The 23,041-nt window shown below is 39.1% G+C and overlaps 1 protein-coding gene across 1 annotated transcript; it reads left to right on the top strand.

Moving 5' to 3' along the window:
• The first annotated feature begins 7,629 nt into the window (after nucleotides 1-7,629).
• On the top strand, nucleotides 7,630-17,750 carry LOC141543941 (uncharacterized). The gene is made up of 3 exons (XM_074269605.1): nucleotides 7,630-7,831; nucleotides 9,404-9,453; nucleotides 16,060-17,750. The coding sequence occupies exons 2-3, from the start codon at nucleotides 9,423-9,425 to the stop codon at nucleotides 17,652-17,654; spliced, it is 1,626 nt and encodes a 541-aa protein (XP_074125706.1). The 5' UTR covers nucleotides 7,630-7,831; nucleotides 9,404-9,422; the 3' UTR covers nucleotides 17,655-17,750.
• Nucleotides 17,751-23,041: the final 5,291 nt, after the last annotated feature.

Raw genomic sequence — 23,041 nt, forward strand, 5'->3', positions numbered from 1 at the left:
GGCCAAGAAGCCACCCCGGTCTGTAGCATTAAAGTAGTCATTACCCATATAAAGAGGAGCACAGAAGTATCTCCAGGCCCGCCAACTGAATCTAAGACATTCTGTGAAATTCTGTTAGAATCTTCCTGTAACTGTCCCCAGGAAGAAAGTGCTGGAACTCAACAAGCTCCCCCAGCATGTCCTATCCAATCCAGTGGGCCCTGGAAGAGGACTGTCAAAGTCCAGGCAGCCTCGTCTCCCCAGTCTGAATCTTCAGCGAGGATGGTCACCGAGAACACTGACCAAAGGCCCCAGGAAATAGGCAGTGGACCACAAAGTGTGTTTTGGGCCTTTTGAGAAGATTTAGACATTAGTGGATTGAAGGAAGCTTATGGAGCTCTCCTGATTTCTCCCAGAAAAAGGAACATATTTGCAACTGAGAGAGGGAATAAAGACATAAAGACATTAATATCAGCCTTGGGAGTAGCACAGGGTGGTCCTTCACACATAAGCCCAAAAGCTGTAAAAAAAAAAAAAAAAAAAAAAAAAAAAAAAGGCATGAGCTGTGGATGAAGCTCACTAAAGTGGCAACAGCTCCAGGCTAAATACACAGAAACAACAAGTAAGGACTCCTGGCCACTCTAGGAGTGGTTGGATCCTCAGAGGAATCATAGACACTTTCATCTCTCAGACTTTTTTTTTCAAGTTGAGGACAGAGTCCTGGAGACTTGAATGAAGCTGGGTTGACTAGGATGGCAGATGGGGCAGCTGTGCCACTGAAGCCTGAGGGCATGGTCCTGGCAAGGAGGAACCAGCTCCACTGGGTGAAGAGGCAGGGGACTGGGAAGCTGTGGGCAGCTGTTACTTGCATGTGAAAGGAACTCTTGCTTTGGACTTCCTGTTCTATGAGTTTGCATTTCCTGGTCAGACTCTTTGGGGTTCAACAAAAATCATACCTTCATGAAACAAGGAAAACAAACTTGCAAGGGAGGAAAGGTGTCTCAAGATGAAAATAAGCCTTTGAAAAATGAATATTGGCAATGGGAATGTAAAAATCGAAAACAAAGTGAACAAAGTGAAACATAACTTAGAGGCAGATCTGCAGTACAGATTAGGAATAGACAATTGAAGAGACAGATTACCGGACATTTTTACCAAAAAGAGAACCTTAACACAATAACGCAGAAATAATTTGGCGATATTATTTGTGGAATGATAAGACATGAGGGAAAAATATCCAAAGAGGAAAATAACATCCCATAATACCAAGTCAAGGAAATTCATTGGTGGGATTTAAATGCGAACAATAATTGGAATTTACCAAGGCACATCAGCAGCTCTAGTTAACGACTGGAAAGAGATCTACTAAGTGCTGATTCTGAGAGGGGAGGGTGGAGATAGCATGAGGAGAAAGGAGAAAAATGGATGAGAGAGCATGCAGCAACACCAACTTAGAGAAGACAGAAGAGAAAGGTGTAGTTAAAAGGGGAGAGAGGCAAAGCAGAGAAGGAAGAGAAGAAAGGGAGAGCTTACACTAGAATGTTTGCATAAAGTATATTTAAAATTTTATTTTTATCTTGAAATGAGTATTTTTTTCAAATATAGGTAGAGACTTCAACATTCATTTTTGTCAATCTTTGTGATCCCAGTGTTCTCCTTCACTCTTTTCACCCCACTCTTCCAAAGACAGCAAATGATCTAAGTGAAATAATTACATTTCTTTTATGCACTAACGCACATTTTCATGTTTTAAAAGAAAAAATCTAATCCTGAGCCAAAAACCCAGGACAAAGAAAAAAATTAGGATTCTGAGTGTGACTTCCTGACTCAGATGGGCTACTCGGAGGCATCTCCAAATACAAACAGAAAGCATGGATTCAGTGCTTGCAAGGTGAGGGCCCAGCACACTAAGGAAACAGCCCATCATGTCCCCAGGCCAAAAAGATGGGTTGGCAAAAGAGGAAAAGCCTTGGTTTCAGTGGATGGCTGGAAAAGGAAGTAACAATTGGCCTATGACCAGCAATGCAGTCTCCTTCCTTCATGAAACTTAGGCCTGACCTTTTCTGCCTTACAATCCTATGAGAGTAGAGATCATGTGATGTCCTGAAATTTGGGCTTAAAGTCTTAGGGCCTCTGAGACATCTTCCCCTGATCCCATTCAGTCTCCTCTCTTTAGATGATTCCTTCTCCCACCAGTTCTTTTTTTTTTTTTTTTTTTTTTTTAGCTTTTATTGACATTTTTATTTATTTATGGGTAATTTTACAACATTGTCCCTTGCTCTCACTTCTGTTCCAACTTTTCCCTTCCCTTTCTCCACTCCCTCCTGTAGATGGCAAACAGTCTCATACATGTTAAACAATGCGAAAATGTATAAACAAATATATAATGTATTTATTTATGATGTATAATTTATATGTATAGATACATATAGATACATACACACATTTTTAAAATATTCACAAAAAGATGTATTCTTCAAGCAAACATTCTCCCCATTTTCTCATCATCATTCCATGTTTTTCCAAATCCCTTGTTTTTATTGTTTGACCATTTCTTAATTTATGGGCACACAACTTTGTTTCCAGGTTTTCATTCATGAAGAGTTAGAAATGATTAAAAGTAATTATAAAGAGTGGCAGAAGATTAAAATCTCGGAAAGCCAGCGTCTCTCAGAACCGGCCACCCCCAACCCCCATCTAGACTGACTCAGAGCCTTCTCAGAGCCTCAGAGCACAGACTCAGTACAGTCATCGCTGTTCTGTTAGTGCCTCTCTGATGTCCTACCCCCGGTCTGTAGAGGAAGCCCATTGATACCATCCAACCCCAATCCCCGCAAAACAGACCTCCTGTTTCTCTTGTCAATTTGTTTTTTTTTTTTTTTTTTCGATTCCTACTCTGACAAAATGAACAAAAAATTCAAAAGGGCTCTAAATTTTGACAGCTTTTGTATGGAGAGAGGGCAGACTTCAAACACTGAGGAGACTAAAAACAGACTGTCCCCAGAGGAATCCCCTAAGGGGGATATGAGCTGCTCCTCAATACAAAAGAATCTCATAGAGGAAATAAAAAAGGCTCTCACAAGAGAGCTGGAAGAGAAATGGGAAAAGGAAAAGGAAGCTTGGCAAGAGAGCCAGGAGAAGTCATCCCATGCATTCAAAGACAGAGTGCATAAAGAAATCAAATCATTGAGAAACAAGATTAGTGAGCTGGAAAAAGAAAACAGCTCCCTAAAAAATAAAATGAATAAAATGGAAAAAAAATTCCATAGAAGATAAAAACTCAATTGGACAATTACAAAGAGATATAAAAAAGTGAGTGAAGAAAATACATCATTGAAAATTAGACTGGAACAAGTAGAAAAGAATGACTCAAGGAGAAACCAAGAGGTAGTCAAGCAAAACCAGAGCAATGAAACAATTGAAAAGAATGTCAAGTACCTTACTAGAAAGACAACAGACCTGGAAAACAGATCCAGGAGAGACAATTTGAGAATAATCGGACTCCCTGAAAAATGTGGGGAAAAAAAGAGCTTGGACACCATTTTCGAGGAAATTATCAAAGAAAACTGCCCAGACGTTCTGGAAACAATTCATCAATCACCTACTGAAAGGGACCCTTAAATCAAAATGCCAAGAAATATAGTGGCCAAGTTCAAGAACCATCAGACAAAGGAAAAGATATTGGAAGCTGCTAGAAAAAAGCAATTCAGATATCGAGGATCCACAATAAGGATAACCCAGGATCTAGCAGCGTCCACATTAAAAGAATGAAGGGCCTGGAACATGATATTCTGAAAGGCTAAGGAACTTGGTATGCCGCCAAGAATAACTTACCCAGCAAGAATGAGCATCGTTTTCCAGGGAAGAAGATGCACATTTAACGAAATAAATGAATTCCATCTATTTTTGATGAAAAAACCAGACCTCCATAAAAGGTTGGATCTTCAAATACAGAACTCAAGAGATTTCTAAAAAGGTAAAAAGAAATCTTGAGAACTATACTTCTGCCAAAAAAATACATAAAGAACATATGTACAATTTGTCTTAGAAACTAGAGGTGGAAAGGAAATTATATCATAAAAAAGTGTCAAGTGGTGGTACTACATCTCATGAAGAGGCAAAGCTAACCTATTATATCTGAGAGAAAGAAAAGAGGGAGATGAATATAGTGTGTATCAATAGACATATTCGATTTATGGTGAAACTTCTTCCACTTCATTGAAAAGTGAAAGGGAAGGAGTAAACTAAGGGGAAGGGAATACAGACATTTGGAGGATAAGGGGTAAAATAAGGGGAGGAACTTTAAGGTGGGGGAGGGATCCTAAAAAGGGAGGGCTGTGAAAAGCAAGTGGTGTTCACAAGTTTAATACTGGGTAGGGGGGTAAGAGGGAAGGAAAGGGGAAAAGCATAAGCAGGGGCTTAAGAGGATGGCAAGCAATATAGAATTAGTCCTTCTAACCATAAATCTGAATGGGGCAAACAGCCTCATAAAGAGGAAGCAGTTAGCAGACTGGATTAAAAGTCAGAATCCTACTATATGTTGGTTACAGGAAACACACCTGAAACAAGGTGAGACATTCAAACTAAAAGTAAAAGGGTAGGGAATAGCCAGCCTCATCTCAGATCAAGCAAAAACAAAAATTGATCTAATTAAAAGAGATAAGGAAGGGCATTATATCCTGCTAAAGGGCAGCATCAATAATGAAGCAGTATCAGTATTAAACATATATGCACCAAGTGGTGCAGCATTTAAATTCTTAAAAGAGAAATTAAGAGAGCTGCAAGAGGAAATAGATAGCAAAACTATAATAGTGGGAGATCTCAACCTTGAACTCTCAGAATTAGATAAATCAAACCACAAAATAAATAAGAAAGAAGTCAAAGAGGTAAATAGAATACTAGAAAAGTTTAATATGATAGATCTTTGGCGAAAGCTAAATGGAGACAGAAAGGAGTATACTTTCTTCTCAGCAATTCATGAACCTATACAAAAATTGATCATATGCTAGGGCATAAAAACCTCAAAATCAAATGCAGTAAGGCAGAAATAGTAAATGCATAATTTGCAGACCACAATGCAAGCAAAATTACATTCAATAAAAAGCCAGGAGGAAATAGACCAAAAAATAATTGGAAACTACATAATGTTATACTAAAGAGTGATTGGGTAAAACAGCAAATCATAGACATAATTAATAACTTCACCCAAGAAAATGACAATAAAGAGACACCGTACCAAAATGTGTGGGATACAACCAAAGCAGTAATAAGGGGAAGTTTTATATCTCTACAGGCCTACTTGCATAAAATAGAGAAAGAGGGGGCCAACGAATTGGGCTTACAACTAGAATTGCTAGAAAAGGAACAAATTAAAAACCCCCAGACAAACACAAAACTTGAAATTCAAAAAATAAAAGGTGACATTAATAAAATTGAAAGTAAAAAAAACTATTGAATTAATTAATAAAACTAAGACGTGGTTCTATGAAAAAACCAACAAAATAGACAAACCCTTAGCAAACCTGATTAAAAAAAGGAAAGAGAAAAAGTAAATTGTTCGTCTTGAAAATGAAAAGGGTGAACTCACCACTAATGAAGAGGAAATCAGAACAATAGTTAGGAGCTACTTTGCTCAACTTTATGCCGATAAATTCGATAACTTAAATGAAATGGAAGAGATATAAAGGAAGTGCTTCTAATAAGGCGACAGCACTGGCCTGCATGGGCGAATGAAATGAGGCCTCTTCCCACTCTAAATTTCCAAGATTTTGTAGAGTAGCAAGGAGGTTTTGCCTTTTTTAAAGTTACTTGAGGCTTTGGATTTGTTATTGAAAACTTGCTGGCAATCTATACCTGAAAAAGGAGATCATAGACAAAGCTCATATTTGATTTCATAGGATTTCTACATCTACCATCTCATTATCTCTTATCAGCAGTCTTACATATGCTACCCTTTATTAGCCACAGTTTGCAGCTGAGCAAATGGAGTTGTACAAATTGTGTCTCTTTTGAATCTTTACTCAGGCTTTTAAAGTTAGTATCTCAACTCAGAGCTCGAGTCAGGTCTTCTGATTCTAAGACATCAACCTGAAAACTTCTAATGATGTGCTTTAAATAAGCACATTAATAAAAAGAAAATACATTTGCATAAAGCTTGAAAGATTACAGAATGCTTTTCTCAGAATGCTTCATAAATACAAGTGTTGGTATCCATTCCCATTCTCTAGGTGAAGAAACTGAGGATCAAAGGAACAGGTGATATTATTGGAAAACAGGATATTTTTACTATCAAACATCAAGGAAAGCAAGGGAAGATGTATAACAATACAGTATATGCTTCAGTGTGAAATGAACAAGTAGGGGTACAGAGGTTTGGAGTGTTGGCAGAGATCAAGCTCTTTCTGATCTTATTTTCCATTTGATTCGTGGCATTGTTAAGGGAATGAGAGAGGCTGAAATTAGCCCTTTCACAGCAACTGTACTAGTTCCTTCACAAATTGGATGAGTTGAAGTCACCAAATGATTTCAGTAGAGGCAGACTAGACTACCTAAGGTGTGAGAGTAAAAAGGAATTTTGACAGTCACCAGGGTGATGTCAGCGAAGCCTAGAGACTTAGATAAACTGGTGCTAAAGGTAAGGAGCAGAACCAGGAAACCATAGTATGCAGCAACATCAGTACCACAGTCAATTCTAATGGACCTGGCTCTTTTCAACAGTGAAATGATTCAGGCCTGAGCCAATGATCTGTTCATGATGACAATCATCTGCACAAAGAGAGACGACTGTGGGAACTGAGTGTGGATCACAACATAACATTTTCACAGTTTTTGTTATGATTTGCTTGAATTTCATTATCTATTCCATTTTTATTTTTTTTAATTTCATTTGTCTTTTGCATCAAAATAATCGCATAAATGTGTATGCCTATATAGGAATTAACATGTCTTTAACTGTGGTAAGCATATATTGAATTGCATGCCATCCACATGAGGGAGGGGGGGGGAAGGTGGGAAGAATTGAAACACATGATTTTTCAAGGGTCCATAGTGAAAAAAATTTCCTTGTGTATGTTTTGAAAATAAACAACTCCAATGAAAAAATAAATTAAAAGAAGTTTGCCTAAAGCATGTGAATGGAGGTAAAGAGTGTTAGAGAAGATACGAGATGAGAAGGAGGAAGATGTCAAGTTTGTGGCCTGTGCAGTAATGCAAGATATATCTATCCTGGATTTGAACCAGAAATAGAAAAGACATGAAACCCAAATGAAAAATGTTTTAGAAAGAAGTGAATCCAATTCTCTTTACCCGTGAACACCCGATGTAAATATATTTTTTCTTTGTTAATGGACAGTCCGAGAAAGACAAGAAATTTAAAATTTTAGTGTTCAGAAATATTTTCAATCTTTGGTAAAGGTACACTCTAGGTGGAAGCTGGGAAGAAGTTTGAATGGGAATCTGTGGGAAATACAGTTTGAAACCCAATTCAGGGAGAGTGTCTTTGGTTCAGGAAACAATGTAATGAAGAAGCATGCTGATTGTGCACATATACTCCGGTTGGTAACGGATATAACAGCAAAATGGTTCCATTTGATGTCATCACTACCTCACAATGTGTTACTAGGATAAAAGGCCAGGAGTCTCAACAACCGTGCTCTGTGCGAGAGGGAGAGGAGAGGGAGAGGGAGAGTGAGAGCGAGAGCAAGAGCGAGAGCGAGAGAGCGCCAGAGCCAGGGGTAGGTGGAGAAAGTGAAAGAGGGTTAGCGTTAAGGTTTGTGTGTATTCATTCCACAACCTCATATTTCATCAGCTAAGGGGCTTCCTTGTATTTCCCATCCTGAAAAAGCTGTTACAGGTAAGAAGTTCCTTGGTGCAGACCATTCTGGTGGGAATACATGTAGGACGAAGAATGAGGAAGTTTGTAGTTTGGGGGGAGCTGTGTCATTTTGTGGGAAGACATTGTTCTAGAGATTAATGTGAGAGACCTTCCTTGTGCAAGCACCAGGAAATGGACAAGATACTTGTTCCTCAGTCCTCAATGTCCTCAATACAACTGAGATCCTAAGAGAGAAGCCTCCTGTGTAGTCTCTTAGGAGATAACTCAAATTATCTGAGACTCACCTACAAAGAAAATGGCACTTTGTTGTTTTCCTGAAGAGGCTCCTTTGTTCATGAGTAGAAGAGAGACATGGACCTGGGAGTCAGGATGACTAGAGTTTCAAATTCAGTATAAGACAGAGTTGAGAGTTCCCTGAGGCAAACCAGTTGCCCTGTTTGCCTCCATTTCCTCACAAGATTGATATAAGGATCAAGTGAGATGGTATATTGGGAAAAGATGTTGAGAACAGTGAAAGGACCGAAAAGTGTTTCCTCTTACACCCTCTCCTGATGTGAACCCGAGACTGCCAGCAGATCCTATTGGTTAGATTATTCAAAGAATTCCATCCTTTGGGAGACCAAGCTTAAACCCCAAACACTTGTGGATTCCTTTAGCCAGAGAGGAGGTGGGGCAGAGCAGTATCAATGTTCTTCCACTTTTTCTGACAAGCTACTGGAGCCTCTTCCATCTTTCTCCAAACCATCTTTAAAAGTCATAAAACACATTCTTTGTAATTTCAAAATATCTATCTATTCCATTTTTTCGATGGGAGTGGGTGGACAAGATTTTTCTTTGTATCTGTAGATATCCAGGGAAGGTATGGAAAATCCCTTTCTCTCTGTATATGGGAAGACAGTGTTTCATTACTTCTTAGTGACCTAGTGTGCTTCAAGTCACGGAAAGTATTCAGAAAGGTGAATCCAGGGTACAAGTGTAGGTTAGGACTTCGAACTTGTATGTCTGGCCCATCTGATCCAATTTGTAATGAGAAGTTTGCCCTTAGGGCTTGTGGATTTGAGAACAGAAATAGAGAACTCTTCAGGGAAAGAAGAAAGAGGGATAGGAGCCAATAGTCTGTCAGCCTGGCAAGTCCATAGGATGTTTTGAAATCAAAAAATATTGTAATTCTCAGAAATTTTGTGCTTTGAGCAGTGTAAAGTAACCACCAAAGCAAACAAATGAATTTGATTGAGAGTTTATACTGAATGACACTTTGTCTGCAAGGTGTCAACTTCTATTTCTCTTGTCCTATAATGGAGTTCCTCATTTGCTGCCTTTGGATTTCTTTTAATATGAGGAACCTGGCAAGAAGGGATGGAGAAAGGAAGAAACAGGGACTGGGACCCAGAGGAATGTATCATTTTTATCAAAGGTGTTGAGCTTGGCTCTACTGTTAAAACATAGAGGACGATGAAAGGAAGCTGCTGGGTTGTGTCTGATGAGCTATTAGAGCCTTCTTGAACTGCTAGCTGCTGCTTTAGCCGGGAAGATAGGGTAGTTATTGGAAACAAAGCTGAGGATTTATTTGTTATCATTCTTTTCCCTCAGGACATCCTTGCAGTTCTACATGATGAAAAGAAATGGAGTATTTCCCCAAGGTGAGAATCCTTGAACCAACATGTAGTAATACTTCTTTTTATATCAGTCACTGAATTAAATGAGGAAGATAGACTACCAGAAATTCCTTGAAAGAGGGAAGACCAAAAGTACATCCACTAGAATATGCCAGATCAATAGAGTCTAGAAAAATAATGTCCTAAAACATAATTGCAATGATACACTGAAGCTATCAGAAGAGCTTAGGAGACAGGTGGACAGGGTAACCAGCTTGTTAGCTATGGGAGTGAAGAAAAGCAAACCTCTGTAGGAAAATGCATTTGAGGAAGTTATGAAAACATGCCTCAGTGAAGCGATGGTATCTGGGCTAAGCAAAGGAAAGTGTGGCAGATGACTGAACCAGCAAACCTCAATGACAGAAAAGCGAATTTCATATGAGAGCAGAGGGTGCAGGACAAAGAACACATTCTGTTTTGGACACATTGGGGGTTCTGGTGCAATTCGGCATCCAGGTCAAAAACAGATATTACATGCGAGTTGGGGAAGACAGTTCAAGACAGAGACTGCAGCACGATCGGTATATTTGGGAGTGTTTTTAAGTTGTATCTATTTCCATTGCTTCATAGGAGGATGATACTTGTAAGTCGCTAGGACATGGCTGTAATTCTGGCAGTTGAAGGAGTAAATATGGCCAGAGAATAAGAGGTGTGAGGTGAAGAGGAAGGGATAACAGCTTTTCTCAAAAAGTGATTTAGTGCAGTGAGATGGGAATGCACTGAGAAAAGGGAAAGGGGCCAATTAACTTCCATAGGAAGTTAGAGTCAAGAAGAAACTTTTCTGTTGGAGGGGAAGAGGGATACATGAGGTTGGTTGAGTGAACCTTATTCTCATCAATATTGCTTCAAATAGGAAACACCATCAATACTGAATAGGGATATCAAACTCTTATCTTAGCTTGCAGGAAAATAGGAGGTTAATGCAACATGAGAAGGGAGGAGTGATTAAAGAAGAGGTCATTTTGGAAGAGTCACTGATAAGCAGCAAACTGCTTTGCAGGAGAGACAGTGTAAAATGAGAGAATAAATTTGGGTTGGAAATGCAATTAGAAATAGTAAATGTAAACGCAATTTTTGAAACAAGTTTCCCTGATAGATGTTCCTTGTTCACTGGGAAATGATGAGCAGAATATTCACAGGGAGAAAAAACCCTACAAAATCCTCCATGAACAGAGTGAAACATGCCATATGTAAAAAGATCTCAATATTCTTCGATGATCAGCACAAAATGATTTAATTATTCTCAGTAATGCAACCATCCTTAATTATTCTGAAGGAGGCATGGTAAAAAACAAAAACAAAAACAAAAACAAAATCAAACAAATAAACAAAAAAGACTATCCATTCACAGAAAAGAATAGAGTGTTCCTGTATACAGATCAAAGCATTCTCTATTTCCCTCTATATCTATTTTTCACTTAATTTTTCTCATGGCAATTTTTTTGTCATTAAGATGGGAGACCTATATTTTGTTAGCTTTTTATTACAGGTTTTATTTACAAGATATATGCATGGATAATTTTTCAGCATTGACAAATTGTTCCTACTTTTCCCCTCCTTCTGCCCACCCTTTCCCCCAGATGGCAGGTTGAACACTACATGTTAAATATGTTAAAATATAAGGTAAATTCAATATATGTATACACAGCAAAACAGTTATTTTGCTGTACACAAAGAATCCGACTTTGAAATAGTGCACAATTAGCCTGTGAAGGAAATAAAAAATTCTGATGAACTTTTGATCCAGTCTGCTATCTGCCTCGGTTTAATGGGAGAGTTCATCTCATTAACATTTACAGTTAAAATTCCTAATTCTGTATTTCCTGCCATCATATTATCCTCTGATTATGCTTTTTTCCCCCTTGACCCCCCTGAATCCCTTCCCAAGTATTTAATTTATAGACCCCACTTGTGATGCGCAGCCCTCCCTTTTTAGTATCCCTCCCCCCTCATTTTAAGTCACTACACATTTCTTGTACCCTTCCCTTATTCCCCTTTTCCTTTTCCCTTTTCCTCTCCCCTTTTCAATGAGGTGAGAGAGAATTCTTTGAAAATCAAATATGTCAATTATTTCCTCTTTGAGCCTACTCTGATGAGAGAAGATTCACACAATGTTTCTTCCCCTCTCTAAATTCCCTCAGATGTGGTACATTTTTATGCCTCTCCTGGGATTTGGTTTCTCTATTTTTATCACTCCTTCCCCTTTTACTGATACTAAGCCATTCCCTTTCCTACTTCCCTTTTTTATATTATATAAGTAAAATCAAATTACCCATGTGGACTTTTGGTATATCCACAACAGAGATACAGTTCTCAAGAGTTCTTTTTTTGTTTCTCTTCAGTCTTGTGGATGTAGATTAATTTTTTTGTTAAAGTCTGTTTTTTGTTTTGTTTTGTTTTGTTTTTTCTTAGAAACAAATGGAATTCCTCTGTTTCATTAAATGACCATCTTCTTCCATGGAAGAAAATGCTAAACTTAGCTGGGTCGTTTATTCTTGGTGGCAATCCTTGTTCTTTTGCCTTTTGGAATATCAGGTTGCAGGCCCTTTGATCCTTTAATGTGGAGGCAGCCAGATTTCACATGACCCGTACTGTGGCACCTTGATATTTGTTTTTTTTTTTTTTTTTTTTTCCTAGCTACTTGCAATATTTTTTCCTTAGTTTGGTAGTTCTGCAGCTTAGCCACAATATTCCATGGAGTTCTTTTTTTAGGGTCTTTTTCAGAAGGAGTTTGATGAATTCTTTCCACACCTATTTTCCCTTTTGTTTCTGTTATTTCTGGACATATCCCTTTGATGATTTCCTGTAAAATAGAATCTAGGCTCTTTTTTTCATCATAGGTTTTGGAAAGTCAAATGATCCTCAGATTATCTCTCCTAGATCTATTTTTCAGGTCTATAGATTTTCCCAGTAAGTATTTGATGATATTCTCCAGCTTTAATTTTCTTTTTGATTTGTATGACTGATTCTTGGCTTTGCAATGAATCATTCATTTCTATTACTTCAGTCCTGATTTTTAATGAATTATTTTCTTCATTCACATTTTTTAGTTCTTTTTTTCCTGGTTGGTTGGAATATTTTTTCTTTAGTCTGATACTTCTGAAATTTAGTCACACTATTCCTTGGAGTTTTTATTTTAAACTCAATTTCAGAAGGTGTTTGATGAATTCTTGCAATACTCATTTTACCTTCTGATTCTATTACTTATGGGCTGTTTTTTGTTTGTTTGTTTGTTTGTTTGTTTGGATGGTTTCTTATTAAAGAATATATATCTCGGCTTTTTATTTTACCATAATTTTCAGGAAGTACAATAATCCTCAGATTATCTCTCCTAGATATACTTTTTAGTTCTTTTTTTCTCCAAGTAGAAATTTCACATTTTTTTTCTATTTTTTATTTTATTGTCTTTGCTTGACTGATTCTTTTCTTTGAATGTTATTTTTATTTTTTTTTTTACAAAAAATAATTATGCCTAGGTAATTTTCTAGCATTGATAATTGCAAAATTTTTGTTTCAACTTTTCCCCTCCTTCCCCTTACCCCTTTCTCCAGATAGCAGGTAAACCAATATATGTTACATACATGAAAGCATAAGTTAAATACAATATATGTATACATATCCAAACAATTATTTTGCTGCACAAAACGGATTGGACTTTGAAACAGTGTACAATTAACTTGTGAAGGAAGTAAAAAATGTAAGCAGACAAAAATAAAGGCATTGGGAACCCTATGTAGTGTTTCATAGTCAACTCCCAGAGTTTTTTCCTGAGGGTAGCTGGTTCAGTTCATTACTGCTCTATTAGAACTGTTTTGGCTCATCTCATTGTTGGAGAGGGCCTCATCCATTAAAATTGATCATCATATAGTATTATTGTTGAAATTTATGATGATCTCCTGGTCATGCTCATTTCACTCAGCAAATTTTCATATAAGTCCCTCTAGGCCTTTCTGAAATCAGCCTGTTGATCACTTTTTATAGGATAATAATATTCCATAATATTCATATACCACAATTTATTCAGCCATTCCCAATTATTGGGTATCCACTCAGTTTCCAGTTTCTGGCCACTACAAAGAGGGCAGGCACAAACATTCTTGCACGTGCAGGTCACTTTCCCTTCTTTAAAACCTCTTTGGGATATAACCCCAGTAGTAATGCCACTGGATAACTGGGTTTGCACAGTTTGATAATGCTTTGAACATTGTTCCAAATTGCTCTTCAGAATGGCTGGATGTATTCACAATTCCAGCAACAGTATATCAGTGTCCCAATTTTTCCACATCCACTTCAACATTCTGTAGTCAATTTCCCTGTCATTCTAGGCAATCTGACAGGTGTGCTTCTTGACTGATTCTTGATGTCTCAGGGAATCATTCATTTATATTTGTTCAGTTCTTATTTTTAATGCGTTTTTTTCATTAGTTTTTTTAAATTTTTTACTTTTATGTATATTTCTAATTAATTTTTAAATGACTATTTTTGCTCCATGGAATTATTTTCAATTTCATTAAGTTCTTTTTTATTTATTTATTTATTTTACTGCGTTAATGCTCTTTTGTTTTTTTCAATTCACAAATCCTGTTATCTTTTTTGAATGCACAAATCCTATTTCCTGGCAGTCCTTTACCTTTTCCAATTCATAAATTCTGTTTCCTTGCACTCCCTTGGAGTTCTTTACCTTTTCCAATTCACATTTCAGGAAGTTCCTTTTGTTTTCCACTTTATCAAATTTTTCTTTAAATGAGTTATATGCCTTTTCTTTCCTCTCTTGCATAGCTTCTCTTTCCTTTCCCCAGTTTCCTTCTAGCTGTCTTTTAAAATATGTTTTTTATAATTTCTTCTAGGAGAACCTTGTATGATGGGGACAGGTTACATCCCCCTTTAGGGTTTTGTCATGAACCTGTCAGCTATTTGTCTCCTTGGAGGTGAAAACCTGCTCTCTTTCTGAATAGAAGCTATCCATGGTCCATTTGCTATTTTGACTCATTGTTCTAAAGCCCTTATGATGTGCCTTCAGGTCAAGGGTTTTCCAGTTTCCTCTGTAGAGCAGGAAGAGAGATATTGACAATAGCTATCCTTCAAACAGGCTGCAAAGAGCAGAAAGCTGTGGAAGTGGTCTGGGAAAAGCTCCCCACTAAAAGTGTCTCTGCCCTGAGTAGCACAGGCCTAACTGTGGAGCTTCCCTGCTAGAAGCCCTGCAGTTTGGATTAGAGACTACCCTGGGCTAGAAGCATAGCAGCAAAAGTAACTGCCCTAGGCAGGACCTTGCAGTTGGGAGTAGCAGTTGCCTTGGGAAGATCCCTGTACCAGACAGGAAGTGTCTCAGCCCTGGAGAGGGCAATTGCACTGTGAAAGTTCTGTTGCCCCTGGCCCATCCCCTCCCCATGCAGGTTAGAGGCTTCCCTGCCTGGGACCCCCTGCCTGTCAGATTTGTGACTGCCCCGGACAAAATCCCTGTTCTCCAGAATGCAGCTGCACACGTGTGCTGTGATCTGTGCTGAGTCACTCACATCTGGTTTTGGGTGCTTATAGCCAGATCCAGTTAGATTCTGGTGTTATTTTGGAGTACACTCAACCTTTGGCTGTAATTCCTCTGTTGCTCTACTGCTTTGCAACCAAAGCAGAGCAGCCAGCCTGTGGTAGAGTCCTCCTTGTAAATTTTCCAGCCATACAGACCAACCCACCCAGGTGCACTCACTAGACTAGCCTCTCCTTCTATCTCCCTGCTTAAGGTGGTCTGCTCCCTCCACTCAGGATAAACCTTTTCTGGCGATCATACAGATTTTTTTGGATGGTTAGTTGTTGTACTTCCAATCTTTGGGAATTTTACTAGTCAAGCACTATTTTGGAAGCTGAATTTGGTAATTAGTAATGAGGTATGGGAGGAGTTTAGAATATCACATGTGTCTTCTCCACCCTCTTGGCTCTGCCCCTCAAGATGTATGCTTTTTCTCTATGTTTTGAATAATTGTAAATGCAGTTTATTAATCGTAGGTGGGAATCAAGGAAAAAGGTTAGAAAACAAAAAAAAAAAATGAAAAAGGAATTTCTTGAATGTAAATTCGGTAAAATGTCAAATGTATTTATAAAAAGAAAAAATGCAATCACTTTTTAACTTTGGATATCATGAGAATCATTTTGCTTTTCAATTAGTAAAACTTGACTGTGTGAGAAACCAGAATCCAGAGTTTCAAAGCCAAAGAAAGAGGATAGAATAAGTGGTGGTTACAGTCAATAAACATTGATTATCTACTCTGCACCAAGTTCCATAACAAGCACTGGGTGTATAAAAAGGCTCAAGGTGGGTTCTGGCCTGAAGGAGCTTCCATTCTAAGGAGGTGACTCCATACAAACAACTCTGTTCAAATAATGGGGTTACCACAAAAATTGGAAGGCAGGAAAGTGTCTCTTGGGCTTCCTCCAAGTATGAAATATAGGAGGGCATGTTGACTAGGGAAAAGTTGTCTTCCAAAGGCCAGTTATCACTATGGGTACGTCATACTCCCTGTGCTATTGCTCTCTTTCCCACACACAGTCTCTTTCTTGATTCCTTCCCGTTTGCTCATATGCTGCCTTCTTCATTCACAGACTTTGTCCAGGATCAACACAAGAGCCTATTGGGGAAAGCAAAATCGCTGATTTTCCGAGGTCCCCCTCACGGAATGCAAGGGCTGGACTTTGAGGGCCAAAAGCACGGCATTCCTGGAAGGCCAAAAATGGAGGCAAAGGACGTTGGGGGCCCATCCTGGGTGAGGAGTTCTTCTTACACCACTCCTAACAATACCATTCTATTTCCTTCAATAGTTATGGAACCATTACTTCCTGTTACCCCTGAATGTCTCCCAAAAGCCACCCCAGCTTATCCTGGCCAAGCCGTCAATGCTGTTCCAAAGAGAACATTCAAAATCCATTTGGCCACAGAATGCCAAACATTGTCTGAGACTGGGCTTGAACGTTCATCTGTGTGGTCCCAGGGAGAATCTTCTGCAGCCAAAGAAGCGGCCCCTAAATGTGACAACAAAAAGATCAGTCGTTTTTGGAAGACCACAGCCAAAGTATCCCCGACACTTCTGAGTGAATCAAAGCTATGTCCCAGAGACCTATCTGGACCTTCCTTGAATTTGGCCCAGGGAGAAGGTCCACCAACCCATGCAGCCACCCCAAAATGTGGCATGCAGAAATTCAGTTCTCTTTGGAGGAAAACAGCCAAAGTTTTCCCGGCACTGCTGAGTGAATTGGAGACATCTTCCAGAGATCTCGATGATCCCTCCTTCAATTGGGCTCAGGGCGAAGGTCCACCACCCCAAGCAGCCAGCCCAGTACGGGCCATCAAAGTAGTCAGAACTCTAGGAAAGAGGAGCACCAAATCATCCCCAGGCCTGCCGACTGTAGCAAATACATTCTCCAGTATACTCTCTTCCCAGGGGCCCCAGGGAGAAATTCCTCAAGCCGAAGAAGGCATAAGAGCTTGTGCCATTAAAGGAGTCAGTGAACTTCGGAAGAGGATGGCCAAGGTTTCCCCAGCACTGCCCAATGTGTCCAAGACACCACACAAAGTTGTGTCTAAACCCTGTGATGTTTGGCTCCAGGATGAAGATCTTCCACTGCAAGAAGCCCTCCAAGTGAAAGGTTTCAGTGCTCCTCGGAACAGGAAGACGACCACTGTAAACCCTCGCCCACCTATTGGATCCAAGACATTCCCCACAGTTGTGTCTGACAGGTCCTCTAATTGGCCCCAGGGGGAAGCTGCTTCAGGCCAGGAAGCCACCCCGTTCTGTGGCATCAAAGTAATTATAACTGGGATAAAAAAGTGCACAGAAGGATCCCCAGGTCTGCCAAGTGAGTCCAAGGCATTGCGTGAAATTATCTTCCAATCTTCCTGTAACTGGACCCAGGAAGAAAATGCTGGGACTCAAATTGCTACTCCAGCATGTCCTCCCCAAACCAGTGGCCCCTGGGAGGGGTCGGTCGAAGTCCAGCTAACCTCGTCCCCCCGGTCTCAACCTTCGCCGAGCCTGGTCACCAAGAACTCTGAGCAAAGGCCCCAGGAGATAGGCTGTGGAAAACATAGTGCATTTGGGGCCTTTTTAGAAAATTTACAGATTGGTGGATTAACAGAAGCTCATCGAGCTCTCCTGATTTCTCCCCGAAAAAGAAACAAATCTGCAAATGAGCAAAAATAAAGAAATTAATATTAGAGTTGGGATAGCACAGATGGGTCCTTCACACATAAGTCTGAAAGCTGTAAAAAAAAAAAAAAAGAAAAAAAAAGCCATGGAGGTAGGGATGAAGCCCTGTAAAGTGGCAACACCGCCAGGCTAAATCCACAGAAACAAGTGGGCACTCCTGGCCAATCTAAAAGTGGTTGTATCCTAAGCAGGAAGCACAGAGACTTTCATCTCTAAGACTTTCTTTTCAAGTAGAGGACTGAGTCCTGGAAGCCTGAGTGAAGCTGACTTTGATGGCAGGTGGGGCAGCTGTGCCACTGTAAGCCTTAGGATATTGTCCTGGAGTGGAGCAACCAGGCCCCCATGGGGACAGATGCAGAGGCCTGGGATGATGTGGGCAGCTGCTCCTTGCATGTGAAGGGAGCTTTTGCTTTGGGCTTCCTGTTTAAAGCGTTTGCCTTTCCTGGACAGAGTCTTTGGGGTGCGTGCTCAGAGAGTGACATTGAAGGGGAGCTTAAGGAACTTTCCCCACACACATCAATTAGAGCAGCTTCACACTCATTCCTATTTTTAAAAATGCACCTGCAAAGACCCCCCACCATTGAAACATGCTATTGGAACAGGGAAGATCAGAGATTTCATTTTTAGAGGATGTAAAAAAATCTTTTGCCCCAAAGAATAATGTGTAATGGTTGCATACGCAAAGAAAATATGGAGTACTGAAAAAAGAATGTAAAAATCAAAAGAAATTGAGAAAAAATTATCTCAAAAAAATCCTTCTAAGAAAAACCATAAGCTTATGAAACAAGGAAAACAAACTTCTAAAGGAGGAATGGAGTATCCAGATGAAAATAAGGTTTTGATAAATGAATATTTGAAATGGGAAGCCATAGAAGTGTGGTATAACCAAGAAATTACAAGATTGGAAAAATTGAAAACAAATTGAACAAAGTGAAATAAAACTTAAAAGACAGATCTTCAGGAAAGATGAGAATAGACAATTGAAGAGATGAACTACCTGGAAATTTTGACCAAAAAAAGAGCAGTCCTGATCTCATCTCCTGGAAGTGTTTCAACCTAAAAGGGGCAAGTTACTGACCTGGGCTAGTGGGGTGCGGACTGAGGAGGGGCAATGGGTGACATATAAGCGACACCAGAGAGGATGGGTGTGCTGAGTGGCAGAATCAGGGATCCGGTGATTCCAGCTTTGCCAAATCAGTGGGATCTCATTATTTGCTGTCTTGAGGAAACAACTCTGATGATTAGATGAAAAATGCAAGGATCAAATGTGACTAAAATAGAATCAACAAACTGAAGTTACTGTGGGGGTTGCTAAGAACCCCACTCAGAGGAAGACTGAGGAGATAGACAAACCTATCATAAATGTGACTCCTGATTTTGGAGGGGGAGGAGCCAAGATGGCGGAGAAGAAACACACGACTCTGTGAACGTCCTTACTCCCTCACAACCAATTAGACAAATCAGCCTCAGAAGTAGCACTGGACTGATAGATACCACAAGGACTGGAAGCAAGACTTAGCAGCTGAAGAGAATCTGGAGTTTCAACAGGAAAGGTCAGTCCCCAGGGGAGGAAGAAGAGAGGCCAGCACAGATGGCTGGGTGCTAGCATACTGTGCCTATCGCGCTGGGAAGGGCTCTGGGATCAGAGAAGCCACTGAGATAAAGGAATCTGGCACAGGCTGTTAGCTCTTCTCTGCTTATAATATAGCAGTTCAGAAGAGAAATCTAAAATACTTTAAAAATTCAGATAGATTAGATTTTCCAGGACCCTGGGGGTGACTCAGTAGATCTAGGCACCAGGGGGTGTGGCCTCAGCTCCCACCTGAGAATAGTTAAGAGTTTGACAAGTGGGTGGATATGGCCCAAGGCAACACACACTGCCTAACTTAGCTGGAGGAAGTGGAACTCAGCTCCAGGAAGTACCAGAGAAGCGGAACCTTTGAACCACGGACCACGGTTTCTGGCAGACACTTCCAGTTTGAGCGCAGGGGCTTTTCACCTCACCTGCTGCAGACATCCACGCCCCACCGGGACGCATAGGCTAGGCTTTGTGCCGTATTTACTGTTCAATCTCAACCTCAGGGAAGCCACTAAAACACAGCGCCCTCAGGGCACAGCAGTGCTAGTCACCTGTGAGGCACTTCAAGGGAGGGGGTGGGGAACTCTCTCCCAGAGCTCTATCTTAGCTCAGGTGCAAGAGCTGCTGCATCCATCCAGTCTGGGAGGAAGCTGGTAAAGAAGTAAATAAATAATTTCCTACCCCAGGGACAGACCCCAAAAGATTTTGTAAATATGAACAAAAAAGCCAGAAAAACTATAGATTCCTTCTACACAGAGAAAGAGCAGGTATCCAACCCCGAGGAAGTTAACAGCAGAGAGTCAGCAGACAACAACCTAAAGGGGAACGATTCCTAACCCCCATCACATAACTCTCTCCTAGAAGAGACTATTAAAAAGTTAAGAGAGTTTGAGGAAAAATGGGGAAAGGATAGGGAAGCTATGATAGAGAATAACAATGTCCTGAAATTGGAGTTGGAAAAAATAAAAAATTCACAGGAGATGCAGGGAAACAAAATTTGTGAATTAGAAAAGGTTAAAAAATCACAGGAAAGTAGGATTTCTGAATTGGAAAAGATAAAAAAGTCTCAAGAAAATAGAATTTCTGAGTTGGAAAAAGAAAATAATTCTCAAAAAAAATTAGGGAAATGGAAAAAAATTCCATAGAGCAAAATAATTCATTTAAAAACGAAATTGGGCATTTACAAAAAGAACTAAAAACTGTGAAAGAAGAAAATAACTCCTTAAAAGTCAGGAGGGAACAAATAGAAATGAATGATTCACATTGAACTCAAGAATCAGTCAAACAAAACAAAAAAAAAAATGTGAAGCTGGAGAACAACTTCAAATACTTACTGGGAAAATCTATAGACCTGGAAAATAGATCTAGGAGAGATAATCTGCGGATTATTGGACTTCCAGAAAACTATGACCAAAAAAAGAGCCTAGATTCTATTTTACAGGAAATTGTCAAAGAGAACTGACCAGAGATAATAGAAACAGAAGGGAAAGTAGATGTGGAAAGAATTCATTGAACTCCTTCTGAAAAAGACCCTATAAAAAGAACACCACAGAATCTTGTGGCTAAGCTGCAGAATTACCACACAAAGGAGAAAATCCTGCAACCAGCTAGAAAAAAACAATTTAAATAGCAAGGTGTCACAATAAGGGTCACACAAGATCTGGCTGCCTCCACATTAAAAGATAGAAGGGCCTGGAACCTGATATTCCGTAAGGCAAAAGATCAAGGACTGCAACCAAGAATGAACTACCCAGCTAAGTTTAGCATCTTTTTCCATGGAAGAAGATGGTCATTCAATGAAATAGAGGAATTCTATATGTTTCTAAGAAAAAAGCCAGACTTAAACAAAAAAATTGATCTACATCCACAAGACTGAAGAGAAACAGAAAAAGGTACACAGAACCCTTGAGAACTGTAACTCTGTTGTGGGTATATAAAAAGTACTCAAGGATAATTTGATTTTACTGATATAAAAGAAAAAAAGGGGGGTGTAGTAAAGGGAAGGAGGTTGTTGCAGAAAAAGGGGAAGGAATGATAAAAAGAGGGAAACTACATCCCAGGAAGAGGCATAGAAAATACACCATATCTGAGGGAATTTAGTGAGGGGGAGAATCATTGTGTGAATCTTACTCTCATCAGGAGAGGCTCAAAGAGTAAATAATTAACATATTTGTTTTTCAGAGAATTTTCTCTCACCTCATTAAAAGGGGGGAGAGGAAAAGGGAAAAGGAAAAGGAGAATAAGTGAAGGGACTTGGAGGGAGGGGGGAGGGATACTAAAAAAAAAAAAAGAGGGTTGTGCGTCACAAGGGGGGTCTGTAAATTAAATATCGGGGAGGGGGATAAGGGGGGTCAAGGGAAAAAGCATAATCTGGGGATAATATGATGGCAGGAAATACAGAATTAGTAATTTTAACTGTAAATGTGAATGGGATGAACGCTCCCATCAAATGGAGAAGGATAGCAGATTGGATCAAAAAATCAGAACCCTACAATATGTTGTCTGCAGGAAACACACTTAAAGCAGGGAGATACATACAGAGTAAAGATAAAAGGTTGGAACAGAGCCTATTATGCTTCAGGTAAAGCCAAGAAAGCAGGGGTAGCTATCCTTATCTCAGATCAAGCAAAAGCAGAAGTAGATCTAGTTAAAAAAGATAAGGAAGGAAACTATATCCTGGTGAAAGGTACCATAAATAATGAAGCCATATCAATACTAAACATATATGCACCAAGTGGTATAGCATCTAACTTTGTAAAGAAAAAGTTAAGAGAATTGCAAGAAGAAATAGACAGTAAAACTATAATAGTGGGAGATCTTAACCTTGCACTCTCAGATTTAGACAAATCAAACCACAAAACAAACAAGAAATTAAAAAATTAAATAGAACATTAGAAAAAGTAGGTATGATAGACCTTTGGAGAAAACTGAATGGCAATACAAAGGAATATACTTTCTTCTCAGCAGTTCATGGATCCTATACAAAAATAGACCATATATTAGGACATAAAGATCTCAAAATTAAATGTAGGAAGGCAGAAATAATAAATGCCTTCTTCTCAGATCACAATGAAATAAAAGCTACATTCAGTAAAAATTTAGGGGTAAATAGACCAAAAAGTAATTGGAAAAAGAATAATCTCATCTTTAAGAATGATTGGGTGAAACAGCAAATTATAGAAACAATAATTTCACCCAAGATAATGACAATGATGAAACACCATACGAAAATCTTTGGGATGCAGCTGAAGCAGTAATAAGGGGAAATTTTATATCTTCAGAGGCTTATTTGAAGAAAACAGGGAAAGAGAAGATTAACGAATTGGGGCTTACAACATAAAAGGCTAGAAAAAGACCAAATTATAAACCCCCAACCAAAAATTAAACTTAAAATACAAAAATCAAAAGGAGAAATCAATAACATTGAAAGTAAAAAAAACTATTGAATTAATAAATAAAACCAAGAGTTGATTTTATGAAAAAGCCAATAAAAGAGATAAACCTTTGGTAAATTTGATCAGAAAAAAGAAAGAGGAAAATCAAATTGTTAGTCTTATAAATGAAAAGGGGGATATTTCCACCAATGAAGAGGAAATTAGAGAAATAATAAGGAGTTACTTTGCCCAACTTTATGCCAATAAATTTGATAACTTAATCGAAATAGATGACTTCCTCCAAAAATATAGGCTCCCTAGATTAACAGAGGAGGAGATAAATTGCTTAAATAGTCCCATTTCAGAATAAGAAATAGAACAAGCTATTAATCAACTCCCCAGGAAAAAATCCCCAGGACAAGATGGAT

Source organism: Sminthopsis crassicaudata, chromosome 5 (assembly GCF_048593235.1).
Source record: "Sminthopsis crassicaudata isolate SCR6 chromosome 5, ASM4859323v1, whole genome shotgun sequence".
Taxonomy (NCBI): Eukaryota; Metazoa; Chordata; class Mammalia; order Dasyuromorphia; family Dasyuridae; genus Sminthopsis; species Sminthopsis crassicaudata.